This window comes from Citrus clementina, unplaced genomic scaffold (genome assembly GCF_000493195.1).
Source record: "Citrus clementina cultivar Clemenules unplaced genomic scaffold, Citrus_clementina_v1.0 scaffold_4, whole genome shotgun sequence".
Lineage (NCBI taxonomy): Eukaryota > Viridiplantae > Streptophyta > Magnoliopsida > Sapindales > Rutaceae > Citrus > Citrus x clementina.
Window position 1 is genome coordinate 24,353,224 of NW_006262274.1, and position 17,798 is coordinate 24,371,021.

At 36.4% G+C, this 17,798-nt stretch overlaps 4 protein-coding genes across 5 annotated transcripts; all 4 read right to left on the reverse strand.

Annotated features, from left to right (window-relative positions):
* On the reverse strand, window positions 1-2,415 carry LOC18045290. Its single transcript, XM_006438746.2, has one exon. The coding sequence runs from the start codon at window positions 1,833-1,835 to the stop codon at window positions 252-254; it is 1,584 nt and encodes a 527-aa protein (XP_006438809.1). The 5' UTR covers window positions 1,836-2,415; the 3' UTR covers window positions 1-251.
* Window positions 2,416-3,831: 1,416 nt separating this feature from the next.
* Window positions 3,832-7,762, reverse strand: LOC18045291. The gene is made up of 3 exons (XM_006438747.2): window positions 7,035-7,762; window positions 6,018-6,175; window positions 3,832-5,890 (listed from the first exon to the last, which is right to left on the reverse strand). The coding sequence occupies exons 2-3, from the start codon at window positions 6,160-6,162 to the stop codon at window positions 4,410-4,412; spliced, it is 1,626 nt and encodes a 541-aa protein (XP_006438810.1). The 5' UTR covers window positions 6,163-6,175; window positions 7,035-7,762; the 3' UTR covers window positions 3,832-4,409.
* A 771-nt stretch (window positions 7,763-8,533) lies between these two features.
* LOC18045292 (UDP-glucose 6-dehydrogenase 3) lies at window positions 8,534-10,838 on the reverse strand. Its single transcript, XM_006438748.2, has 2 exons — window positions 10,653-10,838; window positions 8,534-10,245 (listed from the first exon to the last, which is right to left on the reverse strand). Exon 2 carries the CDS (start codon window positions 10,233-10,235, stop codon window positions 8,793-8,795), a length of 1,443 nt encoding a protein of 480 aa, XP_006438811.1. The 5' UTR covers window positions 10,236-10,245; window positions 10,653-10,838; the 3' UTR covers window positions 8,534-8,792.
* Window positions 10,839-11,503: 665 nt separating this feature from the next.
* Window positions 11,504-16,273, reverse strand: LOC18045293 (5-methylthioadenosine/S-adenosylhomocysteine deaminase). 2 transcript variants are annotated; one of them, XM_006438750.2, is made up of 10 exons: window positions 15,894-16,273; window positions 15,446-15,618; window positions 15,193-15,351; window positions 14,794-14,943; window positions 14,199-14,342; window positions 13,400-13,556; window positions 12,849-13,021; window positions 12,602-12,657; window positions 12,249-12,351; window positions 11,504-11,918 (listed from the first exon to the last, which is right to left on the reverse strand). In XM_006438750.2, the coding sequence occupies exons 1-10, from the start codon at window positions 16,132-16,134 to the stop codon at window positions 11,829-11,831; spliced, it is 1,446 nt and encodes a 481-aa protein (XP_006438813.1). In that variant the 5' UTR covers window positions 16,135-16,273; the 3' UTR covers window positions 11,504-11,828. The 2 variants fall into 2 exon arrangements, 1 of the variants encoding a protein (XP_006438813.1); XR_002906027.1 differs by lacking the exon at window positions 12,602-12,657 and having other exon boundaries at window positions 11,827-11,918.
* Between the last annotated feature and the right edge of the window lie 1,525 nt (window positions 16,274-17,798).

Genomic DNA, 17,798 nt, shown 5'->3' on the forward strand with positions numbered 1-17,798 from the left:
CAAAAACTTCCAAAGATGAAGATACTTTCTAAAGACTTCTTACAGCGCATATATGTATGAGCAACAAATGGAACATTTACCTTTGTAAGATATCCTTGAATCTGAAGCAAAAGAAAAACATAAAAGGCAATTCATCAAGCTTGTCTGTACACTCAAGATTTCTTGCATCCTGATGAAACTATGCTAAAAAAAATTTTCGGCTAGAGTTCAAAAACCCACCAGCAGCAACTCATGCTTGTGTTGCTCCCAAACTACCATCGCGAAAACTCTGCATCTCTAATCACCTCATTCTCGACTGGAGCAGGAAGATTAAGGTCAATTAGACCATGCATCTCATCTAGCTCTTGCTTAATTACCACTGTTTTATCTTCACTTCCCCCAACAAAATGGGACCTCTTGTGACCGCCTAAGGCTTGGCCTGACTTGAAAACCCTGAAGCAGAATGGGCATTCGTGCCCCTTGCTTTTCTTTGACCCCAGTCTTTTATCGACATTGGTAGACAAATTTTGTGCAATTGGGGTCTTGCCATTGACAGACTTGCAAAATTTACTATTAGGCATCGGAACAGGAAATGAATCAGTCTCCCTGCTGTTCTCACTGCTTTCATTTATGGATTCACAGCAGCCGTTTATCTTACTATGGCTGGCTGTGTGTCCCCATAGAGACCGAGGAGAGTGGAAAACTTTGTTACATGTCAAACACTTAAACTGACTTCTCTTCTGAGCATTGTTGCGGAAAATCTGAGGACTTGAAGAATCATTCTTAGCTCTCTTTCTTGAACCATGCTTTGTTGAAGCTCTATCTACTAAAGCAAAATCTTCTTCCTTGGTCAAATGCTTGCCAAATTCAGTTCTCTTGTTGGAACTTTTCTCAAATTTTGCATCGAACTCCTCAAATCCAGGTCCATATTCCACTCCAGACTTCTTACATTTACCAGTCCTGATAAATCCATCAAAAGAAGCATTTGATTCGGCCTTCTTGGGTCCATTCCTAAAATACCCAGAATCAGAATTATCAGAAACATCATCGATTTCAGCAGACTTGAACTTGCTGTCGTTAGATTTGTTCATTTCCACAAACTCATTACCGTTAGGGACACAATTCGCACCACTAATTTTCATATCTATTGACGATGACTTAGCCTCTAAAACCACTGAATTATTATCAGAAGAATCAGCAAATGAATTCAAGCCTTTCTTACAACCAGAAGAATCCCTCGACAGCATCATTAAACATATAGCCACCTCTTCTTGTTCTTGCTCAAGTTCTGAAACAGATGAAGAACCATTTGCGACATCAACAGAGGAAGAGTAAGCACCCATGGTCATGTATCCAGTTCCTTTGGATCTCCTTCGCCTACTCGGAGCAGATGTTTCAGTATCTGATTCACTATCCATTACTAGCTTTTGCTTCAAATCACTACCCTCTAAATGATCTTGAAAACTTGTTTTCATCTTATTATCTTTCTCAGAGTGACAAGCCATGTGACCACAAAGAGCTTTGAGCGACTGAAACACTTTACCACATTCTTTACAAACCATTTCTTGCTGTGAAGTAAGCGTGTTTGAATCAACAAACCTTCTAGTTCTCTTGGGATTCTCTCTAAGAACGTAACCAGATTGGCCACCAGCTTCAAAGCATGAATCTTTCTTAATGTTTCTTCCTGAGAAAATCTTGTCTATGTTGAGCTTGACTTCCCCTTCACCTTCAGCTTCAGCTGATTTCCCATTATTCATATGAGTCCTGATGTGACCACCTAGAGACTTGCCACATGGGTACCTCTTGTTGCAATACTTGCATACAAACAACTTCTTCTTTTGATTTGCTGCTTCCATGTATTATTGATCTGATGACTTTAAGCACAAAAGAAAAATTACCCACTAAGGGAAACAAGATCAGTAACTCATACCTTTAACTCAAATCTTCAAGAATGCTGCATTTCGTAATCTTAGAGAAGCCTCAAGAATGCTGAAGAAACAAGAACCAGCAAGAATCAATCAACCCAGATCGATGAGCACCCAAAGATTGAAACTTTTGCCTTGCTTTTACTACCGGTGGTTGATGATGATCAGAAGAAGAGGATCAAATCAACTACCATTTACGAATTGAGATGTGACAGTTCTTGTTAATTACGAGATCCGACCCAAAGAGAAAAAAAGAAAAGGGTTAAAAAAAGAAAAAAGAGAGAAAGGCAAAGGCCCTTGAATCCCATTTCCAACAATTAGATATTATGACATATACAACAACTACTCATTTTTTTTTCTTTTTTATCTTGAATGTTTCAAATTCAATGGGGGTTCAAAAGAAGAGATTGAAATTTCAAAGAAACAGGCCGCCAATGATGGCGATGAAGAGGCCTAAGAAGAGAACAATCAAACCAAAAACCATGACTCTTTCTCTCTCTCCCTCTCTCTCTCTCTCTCTCTTCTTTGTTTTGTGTTGTGTAGTTGGAGGAGAATTCCATGCATGGAAGCAAAAGATTAAAAAGGGAAGAAAAGATAGGCAGCACGTGTACTCAAGTGAGGACCCTTCGCTGTTGAATTGGACGGTCAGGATTTTGAGGTCTTTTGAGGATCCCAAGGAATGAGGAGTACTAGATACATTAAATTAGCGAACTCAAGCATCCAAACGATGCCTTACTTTGTCTTGCTTGTAAGCTCCCTCACATTCACATACGTTCAAGTGGAAGGTCAGAATCTCCAACCGTTATTGCCTTGCTACGCCTTTCACCTTCCCACTCCCACTTTTGCAACCCCAATTAAACCGATTCCACCTATTTATGTACTCGGATCTTATTGTATAACGCTTTTGGTCAATTCTTTTATTTACAATCCCATTAACCAAACCAGTTTGCAAAGTCGTTGCATTTCTCAATAATTAATGTCCTCTCCACAATTAAAATATCAAGTACTTGAAATGGATACACAACTCCCTTTTAGTTTGGACTGCCGCAGTCAAGAACAAGAGATGCGATGGTATGCTTGATATCCTCAAATAAATAGAAAAATAATAAAAAAATAATAATAATAAAGGTTTGTGTATTTATTCCAAAAACTTTGTGGAGGATTTACTTTTTATCTCGGTGTAAATCTTAAGAGCATCAGAGTCCTTTTTTCCCTACAAATTTAAGATAAAAATGGCACATGAATGTAACAGTTTTCACTTTCCAACGTCATGAAATTGATAGTCTAATTTTGCAGCTAAAGAAAAGCAGGTTTAGGTATTGGTTTTGGTCTCTCAAAAGAATTGGTTGTAGATTTCATTCAATGTTCAAGACTTCAAGTCAAGGCATCTTTGTAATGACCCTTATTTTGCTTTGTTTCCTGTGTCTTCCGTGCAACGCATCTGCCTTGGTTTGGTTGGACGGACTTGGATTTTATAAACAAAACAATGAGGTATCGAGGACCTAGCTTCATTGAAAGGTCGGACAGATACTACGAGAAATTGAAGTACCAAATGAGGTAACCAGAATTATTTTCAAAAGCCATTGGGAATGATATCTTGGCAACGCATGAATCTCATGAGTCACAAAGAAAGAGAGATTAATGGGATTTATTTTATCAAATATTAGAGATTCTCTCTTCTTGGTGGTTAGATTGAATATGACCTAACGTGTATTTATGCTTTAGGTTGTTTTTATTCTTTGAGTAATTATCTCCGGAGTTGACCAAGTTTGAGTTGAGCCAAACCAAGTTAATAAAATATCACCACTTTCTTCTCAAAAAAAAAAAAAAATCACCAATTTGATAGCATTGACTTTGAAGATAAGAAGATAATTATACCGATGAAACGAAGAATCTACACGTTACAGCCAAAATTATAACGCAGTAATTTTAATGACGGGTAAATGAAATGTCGCAAATACTAGCAACACTTTTTTTTTTTTCCTTCTCTCTCTACTTTCTTGAATTACCACAAGAGTAGCATAATTCTTGTGGTGGTGGAGTTAAATTCATCCATACAATAAAGTTTTTTCAAATAAGAAAAGAAAAAGAGAAAACGAAAAGGAAGAATATACCTAATGTTCTTTTCGTCAAAACACTTGGATTCCTTTTCTCAATCCCATGTGTACAAACCCAACAGTGAGATAATTAACAAGGGTTGTTCAACAAAGTTAAATCAATAATATTTTTCCCAGTAAATGTGTTCCAGGTGTCGGTTTAAGGACCGGAATGCGTGTTGAGGTTTTGTGCAATTCAAAAACAACACTGAGATTTCTCTACGGGTGCTTCAACTTGCTGAAGCACATTTCATACCACAGAAGAATTTACAAAGATGGAACAAAAGGCAAAAATCTCCCATCATTCAGATAGAAGTTTTCTTCCATTAAAACCTTCACTACGAAAGTCTCAATCTTTGGCCATTTGGGGGAACCCATTAACAAATTGAGACTCAACATGCTAGATGTCTTAGTCATTTCTTGTCTTGGTATCCCAAGTGCCTTGGCCAAATATCTCTTCAATGATGTTGCATGTAGGCAGGAGCTCCACTCCTTTTATAGGGCTCAGGTATCTGGCATCCCAAACTTTAGCATCACAGGAATCCAATAAATTCATGTGACCAACTAGATCGTTATACCCATCAAGTCTGCCGTGCAAAGCTTTGCCGTGTTCCGTCCTTACTCCACTTAATTGCAAAGCATGTTCAGCATCAATTGCCCCACAAGAATCAGACATATCAGGCTGAAACTCAAAAGATGTACACGATTCATCTTCAACATTGAAATCATCCCCAGCGTCCCCTGGAATTTTATCCATGTGAGGAACTACAGCATCAAACCCACCCTCATCAAATGACTTTGCAATATTAGTGTCAGATACATGGTCAGTCCCACAGGTTTCTCCAGTTACCTCTCCCCCACCATCTCCCACATCACCATCACTGTCACCTCCGTCGTCGTCATCTTCATCAGAAGAATCCTCTCCACAGTCTGCATTCTCTTGATCAACAGGAGACTCGATAGCAGAGTCTTCATCTTCCTCTGAAATTCGAATTTCATCCGAACCGCCATAACCTCCATGCCACTCATCATCATCACTGTCAATTTCTAGTAGGTCAGATCTATTCTGAACGGCCCGCCTACGGAGTACAAAAACATTAAAATAATAGCTGACAATTTCTTTTTTGGTTCTAGAAGGGAACACTGCTGACAATTGCTTCCAGAAATTTCTACCCAATGAAAAAGGATTGGAGTAAACAACTTCATGGAAAACTTGTTCCTCTTCTTCACTCCATTTACAAGACACCTCCTCTCCCATGTCACATAAACCCAACTTTACAAATTTTTCATGGCCAAGGGATTTCAATAGCTTTTCCCGGGCTTCCATGACATGTTGTTGCACACATCTGATAGAGCCTTCATCCAGGCAGTCACAGTCCATAATACCCCGTCCAACCTGGTCAATGTTGTGAGCAAACGAATTTGAGTCAGGCATTGGAATGATACAAGTCCCCATCCATTTTTCTTCATTGTCATTGTCAACAACATTATGTGATCCCAGGTGATCTAAGGAATTGTTCCCACGCAACGTAGCTTTACCATCTAATATGTTCTTCCCCATGCTCCTGTCCCATGATGGAAGAATAGCTTGATGATTTGGTCCAAGAGGAACTTGTTTTCTAGGAGAACGGTCCAACAGAGAAGAATAAGAATCTTCAAAAGGAACAAATGTTCTCCGTGGGTAGTCGTATTCAATATGTTCCAAGGAAAGAGGCGCATGTGTTGTAGAACCAGACCCAGCATCTTCCTCACAAGAACTGCTTGTGACCCATGACAAGGGGGCACTGGTCTCAAAATCCTTGTCAACCAAATTCGTCAGTTCATTAGCGACAGTACCATTTTCAGATGCCTCATGCCATTGATGTTCATAAAAGCCACTCCCATCCTCACCTAGTTCATATAAAGATAAGAACAGCCAATATTGAGATCAACTACAATTTCAACATCTTAATCAGTTAATTACAATTTATACCATCTGCGCCGTATATGCAGATTCAGATATGGACTGCCATCTTACCCGAAGTATCATGTTTCTGAGAGGCAGCATCACAAGGACCAAACTCTGAAAATCGAATCATCTTATTGTTTATATCAAGCTGTCTGGAATGCTTATAAGGGAGCTCCTGGAACTCTTCATCATCAAAAGGCCTTTTAAATCCCATTCTTTACCTCGACCTGAAGGACAACCAACCAACATTAAGGCTCCGTTTGGTACAACTTATTAAATAGAGCTTATAACAGTAGAGCTTATACCAATAGAGCTTTTGGACAAAAAGTCATTGGGTGTTTGGTTGTCAATAAAAAAAGCACTTTTGAACTATTGAACTGTGTGATATTTTTTATATTATATATTTTTAGAAAAGTTCTCTAACCTCTACTCCCAAAAGCTTAAATTTTGGGCTTTTGCTAGTAGAGGTAAATTAGCTTATTTACGCTAAAAAAACTCTACTAAAAAAATAACCAAACACCATAAAATTTTTTAAAAAGTGCTTATACAATTAAATAAGCACTTATGGCTCTTAAATAAGTCATACCAAATAGGCACTAAGCCAAATTGAAACTTCAAATTTAGGTCATCCCCTTTGTGCATATTCTCAACCAGCGACCAAATATAAAACAAAATAAAAAATCCTTTTATTTATGCACAATGGCACAGCTAGGCACACTGATCCTTGTCAAACAAGATGTTGCTTGAAATCAGTGCATCCACTAATTCAAACAAATAACACGTAGAACAAAGACACAATTGGGGCATTCTTTGAAGTATAAATGCACTATTAAAAAAATATTCCAAAAATGTATTTGCTACGAAGAGCACCACTCACATTCCAGCACTGATAAATAAATATCCAAAAGAAACTTACAGAGAAAAGTAAGCTTATCAGTATCTAAGTCTTAACAAACAAATAACATAATACATTTAGAAACAGAATTACATTCAACTCAATGAAAAAAAATTGCCAAATATCAATACATAAAAAGAAGGTTAAATAGCACTGACATATAAACAATTACAGTCAATAACAAAATTTACCTTAACAAGTATGCAAAATTCAAACTTCAAGCGACTTGATACCCTAGAGACCTTACTTTAGTTGGGAACACACTCAATTATATCCGAAGTCTGGCTAATTTGACGAGAAAGTACGTTTTTCCAATCGAATTACACAACAGTAAAAACCCCTAATTTTTACAGAAACCCTAACCCTAGATTCTCAATTGCAGATCAATACCACGAAATTACCACCCAAAAACGCACGAAAGAATACGAATCAATGAAAGAAGCAAAAGCCCTCTATGAATTTACAGATTCAATCAAACACTGAGGAATCGAAAACTTCGAAACTTCCGAAACCTAAATAACGAAAACGGATAGAGACTTATCCACAAAAATTGAACCTAATTAGGATAAATATTAGCATAGATCGAGAATCGATGCAAAATCCAGCAGATCAAGAGGTTATAATCGTTAATTGAGGAGATCGAAACCCTAACCCTAGAATTGAATGAAATTAACGGCCGGGAATAAAAGAATTATTGATCTGTAGAGAAGATTGAGAATCGAAAACAATTGATTTTACAGTTGACGATTAGATAGCAATTTCAGATTATAAAAAGAGATCGTTTTTTTTGGGGGGGGGGGGGGTTGACGTAACGAAGAGACGCCGAGAAGAGAGATACGGTTCGTGTTTTTCTCTGTAAAGAAAGCGGTCCAAATAAAAGAACCCGGTTATTTTTTCTTGGTTGTGGGATCCTTGTGAATTCAGAGTTGGATCAGACTCCTCCTATTTAAGCTAAACCGGCCCATGTATAGGGAAATTTACGTAAAGCTCCCTACATTGCGTTATTTACTATGTCTTTCCCCTTTTTCCAAATTTGCCAAGGAATTTTTTGTATTAATTATTCGTATTATTATTAACATTCCTGATTTAGATGAGAGGAAATTTGTAAAACGACTAAAGTATCGAAGACAATTAATTTTTTTAAAAGTCAAAAATAGATCAAAGTGAAGATCTAAAACAATAAATATTTTTAATTTATGTAAATATACATTCATAAACTACTTATTTCGAATTATAAAATAACTAGTTATAGAATTGTGTCATGAAAAATACGCCAACCATAGGCCATGGAAGTATACATAATGATAATACATTATTTTTTCAAATCCCATCAAACAAATTTTATGTGCCATTATCCAATTATTTTAAATAATTCCAAGTAGCTAGGAACTATAAAGTTATCATCAATTTTAAGTATCATTTAAACATAATTCCAACAAAAGGGAATTATAATTGAGTTGGTTTTTTAAATGTGAACACAGTTACTGTTTGCAAACATGCTTTATTTTAGCCCTGCCATTAACTAGAAGTCTGGAACAAAATCCTCTAATTCATTATATAAAGGTCCATCAACTCATCATGAGTCGCAGATAAATATTCATGAAAAATCCATCATCTCCAAGAAATTCATTGGAAAATTTAATAATGGATGAAATAACGACACGGTCAGGGATAAGACAGACAATCAGTATAAAAAATTTGCCAAGTTTCTGATTTCATTAAACTAATCCAAGTAGTGAACAACAAATTCTGATATTCTACTGACATGGGATTACAATATAAAAATTAACAAACGACATGATATCAGAACTTGAAGATATGAAATGTAAAAATAAGATATAAAAATGATAATTAAAACAAAAATATAGGATGATACTTAAATCTCTCAAATATCTATTCTAACACTCAACCAAGTCACAAGCCTTGCTTTGTTATGCTATTTCAGTCTTTTATGCCACAGCAGGCATGTCCTTGAGCCATTTATCCAGTGGCTTACCAATGGAGTAAACAATGAACCCAATTTTCCTGAGCTTCTCCACGTCGAGAATATTCCGACCATCGAAAACAAATGCAGGCTTCTGCATGTTGTTGTAAATTTTCTGGTAATCAAGATTTTTGAACTCATCCCACTCGGTCAGAATGCAAACACCATGAGAATCCTTTGTTGCCTCATAAGCATCTGAGGCAACTATAACTTGATTGATTGTTGAAGGACTCGTGGGCTGAAGATGAATTGGATGGTCCCAATCAAACTTATTCATTTGAAGATCCCTTTGAATGTGTTCCTCGGGAACCTGAGGATCATATATACTCAAGCGAGCCTTGTCACCCATCAACCCTTTACATACATCAATGGCAGGGGTCTCCCTGGTATCACCAGTGTCCTTCTTGAAAGCAAATCCTAAAATAGCAATCTTCTTGCCTGAAACAGTATTGAACATGGATGAAACCACACGGTTCACAAACCGGGTTTTCTGATAGTCATTCACCTTAATGACCTGCTTCCAGTAGTTTGCAACCTCAGGAAGGCCATTGCACTCACAAATATAAACCAAGTTCAGGATATCCTTCTGGAAACAAGATCCTCCAAATCCCACACTGGCATTCAAGAACTTGGGCCCGATTCTTGAGTCAAAACCAATAGCATGTGATACTTGAGAGACATCTGCACCGGTTGCCTCACAGAGTGCTGACATGGCATTGACAGAAGAAATTCTTTGCGCCAGGAAGGCATTGGCAGCAAGCTTTGAGACCTCAGCTGACCAGAGATTGGTGCATAAAATCCGATCCTCAGGAACCCAATGAGCATAAACATCTTTCAATGCTTTAATTGCCTTCATGCCTTCCGGGGTTTCCCTACCACCAATAAGGACCCGATCAGGTTTAAAAAGGTCATTAATGGCAGTTCCCTCAGCAAGGAACTCTGGGTTGGACAAAATTTGAAAGTTAATTCCTCTAGAATTATGCATCAAAATCTTTTCTATAGCCTCAGCTGTTTTGACAGGAACGGTTGATTTCTCGACCACTATTTTGTCAGATTTCGAGACATCAGCAATCATACGTGCAGCACTCTCCCAATACGTCAGATCAGCAGCTTTCCCAGCTCCAAGACCTTGGGTTTTTGTTGGAGTGTTAACCGAAACAAAAACTATATTAGCCTCTCTAACATGTTTCTCCACATCAGTACTAAAGAAGAGGTTCTTTCCTCTGCACTGTTTCACCACTTCCTCCAGACCAGGTTCATAAATAGGAAGTTGATCACTATTCCAAGCATTGATCCGCGGCACAGAGATGTCAACAACAGCTACTTCAATAGAAGGGCATTTCAGCGCAATCACAGCCATTGTTGGCCCGCCGACATAACCAGCTCCAATACAACAGATCTTCACCATTTTTACAACGCTACAAAAAAGAAAAAAAATTACAACTCAAACAAAGTTATATATGTATGTATATTTTATGAAACTTGTACAATACGCAAAGACATGACACGTGGCCACACCAATTGATATCATAAGAGATCAACTGCTTTCAATCAGCAATCAATTGTACCGACGGTTCAGTGAAATTTTATCAATAATTTAATCAACCGAGAAAAAGAGTTATTTTTCCAATAAGAATTAGACCAAGAACTAATATTTTATAATCAGATCCACGAACTGGGCATGTAAAATAGAACAAAATGTATGACAATGTAAACAACAGAAACAACAGCAGCGGATCTGCAATATGAAAATGAACCCAAAAACAAAAACGAAAAAGAAATTAAAGAAAAAAAGAACTGCCCATTAAAGAATAGAAGAATTTACCTTCTGGGTCTGGTTCTTTCGATCTAAAAGAGAAGGAATTGAAGAGAGGTAGAGCGAATTCGTAAGTTTATAAGAAGCAGCCTATGCCGAGGAATGAGGAGATCTAAACGCTCATGCTTTGTTTATATATACCAATTAAATGCCCACCAATTTAGTTTCAAACATTTTTACATTTCAAATTCTTTTTCATTTTATGCTTTTAACACGTCTCCACTACGTCCCCACGCCAAATTACGTAATAAATACACGGCACGACCACTCACTAGCTTCCAGGTTCCAACTTTGCTATCATTGTATTATTTAATGGGGTATTTGTTAATTTATTATTTTTTTTTTAAGGAATATTGCCATAATGCCCTGCACCGACAAAACAGAGATCCGACGGAATGAGCTTTCAAATTTCTCTCATTCATTTTCACAAAATTTTCTCTTATAATCTTTTTTTTTTTTTCTTAAAAAAATTATGCATTGCGTTTATGAGAGAAGAGAAGTAAATAGTAATACTATAGGAAGGCTTCAGTGGATGGGAACGCGATAGTTGGAGGACTACAGGTACATAAAGCGAGAGATTTGAGTAATGTTTAAGTTATAGCAAAATATTAATAATAACAAATGGCAGTTAGGAATGAGATGTACCGTATTATAAAATTATGTAACGAGGCATATTTAGAACATGTGGAAGGATTATTTAAAGACAGACGTGTGAGACACTAAAAGTTAGGAAATTTTAATTGGAAGAATCAGTGGCAAAGTCGACAGGAAATTTTTTTCCTGAACACAAAGTCGATAAGAATTTGATTGGAAAGTTTACCCGAACTCGTAGGGACAGCTTCATGAACGCGATTCAGCAATCATGTGACCTTTTGCTGTTACTAAAGAAGATCCACAGCCTCAGGTTATTTTTATTTCTATTATGTACTTTCAACAAGAATTTTTACAATAAAAAGGCACGTTAAAATAAGCGAGGAATAAATATAAAGACGAGCAGTAAATCTATTCTACTGCCACGAATTCCCAAATTATTTGAAGCGTTCAAAGGAAGGAAACATGGCAACAAATTGTCGCATATTACATTCATATACAACAACAAATGCTTTTCCGGAGGAAGAACAACGGTTGGAATACATTTTGAGATGATTCGAGCTTCTTTACAGACGGTCTGAATAAGCAAGCTAGTTAGAGGACATTCATCCTGTTTGGAATTGTAATGCCTGCTCTCTTCAGAAGTTCATCAGAAGCTTGTCTTGCAGCTGAAATAATCTCCCTCTGTCTCACAAAATTTGCATTGGATAAGCCATGAATTTCATAAAGAGAAAGACAGGAACGTAATTGTATCATTTGGCATATTATCATTAGAGATAAAGATCTAAAAGCAGACAAGAGTGACTATTAGTGTACTTTGAGAACATCTAGTAATTGGTCCCAAGCTCTGAACGTTAAGTATGTGGGATTTAATACCACCCAAGCGCACAACCTCAAAAGTGGATGATGATTCATCTCATTATCTCCCATTCATACATTGCTAATCCAAATTCTACCTCTAAGGCACACCAAATGGGAAAATTTACGAGGAGAGAGAGAGAGAGAGAGTAATACCTCATCAACAGTTAAGATTTTCTTATTCTTCATAACCCACTGGCCATTGCACATTACAGAGACAACATTCTCAGTTCGCATGCAATATACAAGGCTGGTAATGCTGCAATCAGTAAATTTAAAAAAAGAAAAGAAAAAAAATGGATTGTTGGTTATATTGCTCATGATTAATCATCACAACTTCAAAAGTCTAAATACGACTCTTTATAACTCAGATCTAACACCCTTTTTTCCACTTTTTGATACCCAGAATATAACTTAGATTACATCAAAAGCCCCATGATGTCAGAGAACATATTGCAATAAATAAATAAAATAACTGCATATACATGTCTCAAGGATTGTGTTCATACCGGTCATGAACAGGAACCATAGGCCAAGAAAAAGGATCGACCACAACCATGTCAGCCTACCATACAATTAACACAAATTTTAGTCTCCATCATTTGTCAGAAAGAGCATGCAGAAGGATATGACCCCACCATTTTCCAATAAAGAACTTATGTTTGTGCAGCAGGCAACAATTTAAAAAATAAACAAACTAAAATAAAAATCGCTCTTAAAGAGACAAAGAAGACTAATATAATCCAGCTCTCAAACCTTTTTCCCAGCCTCAAGTGACCCTATATCATTGTCCCAGAGAACTGATTTTGCACCATTTATTGTTGCCATTCTGAGCACCGTTTCAGCAGGGAGAGCTGCAGGATCAGTTGTTCCATTTGCAAACACTTCCCGTCCTTTGTTAATCAAAGAAGCTAAGTACATCTCATCAACTGCAAAAATGCAAATTCACATATCAAAATATTAAACAAGTACAAGATAAGTGTTCTTACAACTATTGGAAAATTTTTGAACAACAATTTCTTCATTCTCACATGACTAAGTACTTTGAAACACCATTGCAGCTAAGTTATTCATTCTGCAAGCAGACACAAAGCAGTTGACAGTATCTCCACAAGAACTCTCACTTATTCTCCACATATATTTGCAAATTTTTACACATCAGTATTTTACCTTTTGTGGGTCTATGCTAGGATTTTGGAAGGAAAAAAAAAAATTCCATGTGAAGCAAACCACCCTATGGATATAGTATTTCCAAATATGGAAGAAGTATGAGAATGAGAAACTAAAGCTTTAGAAGTAAAACGGACCAATGCTCATTCTATTATTTGATGGTGCCCCATCTGTTCCCAAGGAGACACAGATGTCAGCATGAAGCATCTCCTTTATTGGAGCAAAACCAAGCATACGCATTGCAGAAGCAGGACAGTGAGATACTTTGACCCCAGCCCTTGAGAGGAGACCAATCTGAAGATGAGAATCATCACATTTACCTAATCACTCTCATGGTTCATCACAATTATTGAGTAAAACATAACAGGCATCAAATGTTTAAGTAAAGATAACCTTGAAATCCTGTAACAACAATGATTTTCAGTTGGTACGTACTATTTACTTCCAACAAGATAACTTCGTATTATTCTCTCAAAATAACTCACCATAATGGATTGCTGCTTAAAGGTTTATGTCCTAAAAGTAAAGGGATTGCATATATTAAATCAGTACAAATGCTACAAAATGCTTGTATTCAAAATATAATTGATAGCACTGACTCATGTAGGATAAAATATGCGTATGAGCAGCTCTAAGTTAATACTCCAAAAGACTCTCCCAATGCTCAATATCTAAGAATAGTGCTCATAGTCTTCCCACAAGTAAATAAATAGCTGGGCTGTTCTCAAAATTTATTTCAAGCTCACTAGACAATCAAAAGTCTCCTATTAAAAATAAAGAAAAAGAGAAATCAAAAGTCAAACTTCAGTAATTCCTATAAACATGTCATTGATATTCATTCACACCATCCAATTAACAAAAATAACCATAAAAGCTCCTTGAATTTTGTCAAAGCTGGTGCACAGCATACTTAAAATTTCCAAAAGTACAGTTTACCTCAGTGTGGTTGACCCAAACTGTATGAGCCGAAAGCAAGTTGTTCTGCAGGAATTCTATCTTGTCCAAGAATGTAACAGTCCCGTGATCAACTTTTCGAGTATCCATCACAACTTGATTCTCGTAGGGTATCTCTGCAACATGCTGAACACAGGGAAAAGTGAGTTAATGTAACATCAGGTTCAGCTCAATTCATTAGGATTTAAAAACGAGTTTTCCATGTCTGAGGTTGAAAAAGAAAATTAAGTGAAGAAGGAAATTAGGATTTAATTCTGTTATTTTCATTTTCCTTGTCCATCTATTAGATCATTATCCACTAAGGCTTCCCTATGCTTCAGAAAAGATATTAGTGCAATATCATTATAAATTGTAATTCTATAGTACCACCTTCAGTCCTCATTGTATGGTGAAAGTTCAGATTCCATATGCTCACCTAGTCATGCAGGAATGCAATGTTGAACATTTTCTACTCCAACACAAGAATCTAGAATGCATCAGACCAGTTTTTAAAGACAAAAGATCCTCCTAAACATGTACCATCTTCATCTGCAATACACAAAGAGAGAGAGAGGGAGAGAGGGAGAGATTTTGGTACCATGTGGATTCCTGTTTTAAATTCTCTAGCCATGTCTCTTGTTTCAAGTAGCAAGCGATCAGTTGCATTCATGATTTGTCTAATTCCAAACCATATTCTGATGCGCCCATCGGCTGCATGATGGTGCTTCGCATAAAGCTCCTTTTGAGACTGTTCTTGAAGTGAGAAAATTAGTTTGAGTCATATGAAGACTGGCTCAAATTTTAAAAGATTCTTCAATCAGTTTCAAATATTAAACAAAGGCAGATGGCACTCACTGATGAAACAAAATTAAAGGAAATGGAAGAGTCAGGCTGACTTCAAGTGATCAAATATAAACATACATTTGGATACACCAGTTAAAGAATAAACAATAACACAGTTATCGGCATTATAAAGAAAATGTAAATACAGAACAACCTGAATACAATCATCTGTAGTGCGAACAGCCCAAGATGCAGGTAAACCCTCCCCACAGTCCATGGTTGACTGGACTAAACATGCACGTAGACCCAGTAACTCAACCGCTTTAGCCATTTCACTTACATGCTGCCCTCCAGCTTCAGCAAAACACGTTACCTGATTACCAAAATCCACAGTCACCCACTGCTTGCATAAAATAAACTCAAAAAGAAACTCTTTTTTTTTTTCAAATAAAAATAAAAATCCTTACACCAGAGTGAATAAGTTCAATTCCGCACAGTAAAGTGGAGATGTAAGAATCCTCCTCAGTCATGTTAGATTCGTAAGGCCAAATTCGATCATGCAACCATGTCATCAAATCAACGTCATCAGCTATCCCCTTCGCCAGTTGTTGAGATGTGTGCACATGCGTGTTAACAAATCCTACTTACAACAATCATAACATGTCAAATTCATAAAATTAAGCACAATTTCCAACGGATTCACATTAATAACAGCATCAACGTTATTTAATTAAATTGGACTTCTCTGATGTGGCAAGTGATACATGTTTTGTGTCAAATGAGTAGTAGCTACATCAGTTGGCAAATAAAATAAAAGTTCGTATACATTTTGGCGAAGGAGGTAATTCGTAACTTGGAGATTAATTGTATTGTATGTGCGCGCGCGCGCGTGTGTATGCGTGTGTGTGTAATGACCTGGAAGTAAGATTTGGCTTTGGAGATCGATGATTTGATCGGCCATTTGAGAGAATTGTTGGAGAATATCGGCAGATTGACCGATGGCTTTGATTCGGTCTTGTACGACGAAAACGCCGCCGTTTCGAAATACTCGGCTCTCTTTGTCCATTGTAACAATCACCGCGTTGTGAAGTATCATCGTTGAGCTTGAGCCTAAGCTTCCGCTGCTGCTGCCGCCGCCGCTACTGTTTGTCTCCATCTCTTGCTCGTCTATACTTTGACTGTGCTGTGCGGCTCATTCTTAACTTTTTTGACCCTCTTTTTATCAAGAGCCACTCCGAATCCGATTGCGCGCGCCAATGCGTGGGTAGTTTGGTCATATCATATAGCACTTTACCTAGAATCATGCTATTATTAAAGAAGGTGTTATTTTCAGTAAGGCATTGCAAGAGTGTTTGTTTTTGCCAAACAAACATCCTACATTTTTGCTGGTACAAACAAAACTGCACCGTTTTTTTACTGGGTCGATATAAGACAAAAAATGTGTTATAAAATATCTCACACCATGACCTTAATTCGAATTTAATATGTGATGAAAACGACGTCGACGCACCAAGGATAGAACTTGGGAGCATCGTCTATTAGTCAACACCGGTGCGCAATAAGAAGTCGTCTTCCGATAGAGGGAAATTTTCACGGGGGAAATTATTATTTGTGTCCTCTAAATTTGTGTTTTTATTAATAAATACTATAATACTTTAAAAGTGTATAAATCGTCTACTTTAAATTGATAAAAGTTATATATCGATCACTAAACCGTTGATTGTCTTTTAAAAGTTAACAGAATTATAGCAGATTGATGATTTTACCCTTGAAAATTATCACTTGTATACTCTTAAAATTTCTTATTACCACTTATATATCTTTAAATTATCACTTGTATCATATGAAATATCATATTACCCCTCCGACGTCATCATATTTAAATAGCAACTAACGGTTTGGTAGACAGTAAATACATTTTATCAATTTAGTGTGGATGACTGATATACCCTGAAAGTGTTGTAGTAATTTTGATAATAAAGTAAATTAAGGGTATACAATTGATAATTATCATTTTCACGGGACAAGCTCATCACTTTAATATATTTTTTTATGTGGATGGGTGAGATTTATAATTAAACTCATTTTTTTTAAATATAAAATTTTGTTAATCTCCTGCAAAAATTTTACTTTAGAACTCACTGCTTTGCTATATGGCAAGACAGGCTCATCACATGCAGGTTTTATTTGGAATTGAGGTGCTGTAACTTTTAAGTTATAATTGTTGTGAAAAAAGTTATAACTATGAAACACAAATTATTAATATATAGTAAATATAAATTTTAAATAATAATTTTGTCAAAATTATTAAAAATATAATAAATTTTTCATCATGTAAGTGAAAAATCATATCAACATATCTTTTAAGTTACAGTAGTTAGTGTTTACCAAACACTTTAGAGTGCGTTTGGGATTGAGGTGCTGTAGCTTTTAAGCTACAGCTGCTGTGAAAAAAAAGCTGTAATTATGAAACAAAAGTTAATAATATATAGTAAATATAAATTTTAAATAATAATTTTGATAAAATTATTAAAGATATAATAAATTTTATATTATACAAGGGAAAAATCATATCAACATAGCTTAAAAACTACAGTAGCTAGTGTTTACTAAACACTTTAGTGCTGTAGCTTTTAAGCTACAGCTGCCCAATCTCAATCTCAAACGCACCCTTAATATTGTAGCTTTTAAGCCACAGTTGCCCAACTTCAATTCCAAACTCACCCTCGACTTCCTATCTCATGTAATTTTTTCTCCATCTAATAGACCAATAGCTCATAATCAAACACCATCTTTTGCTATCGTTTGGAAGTGTGTATT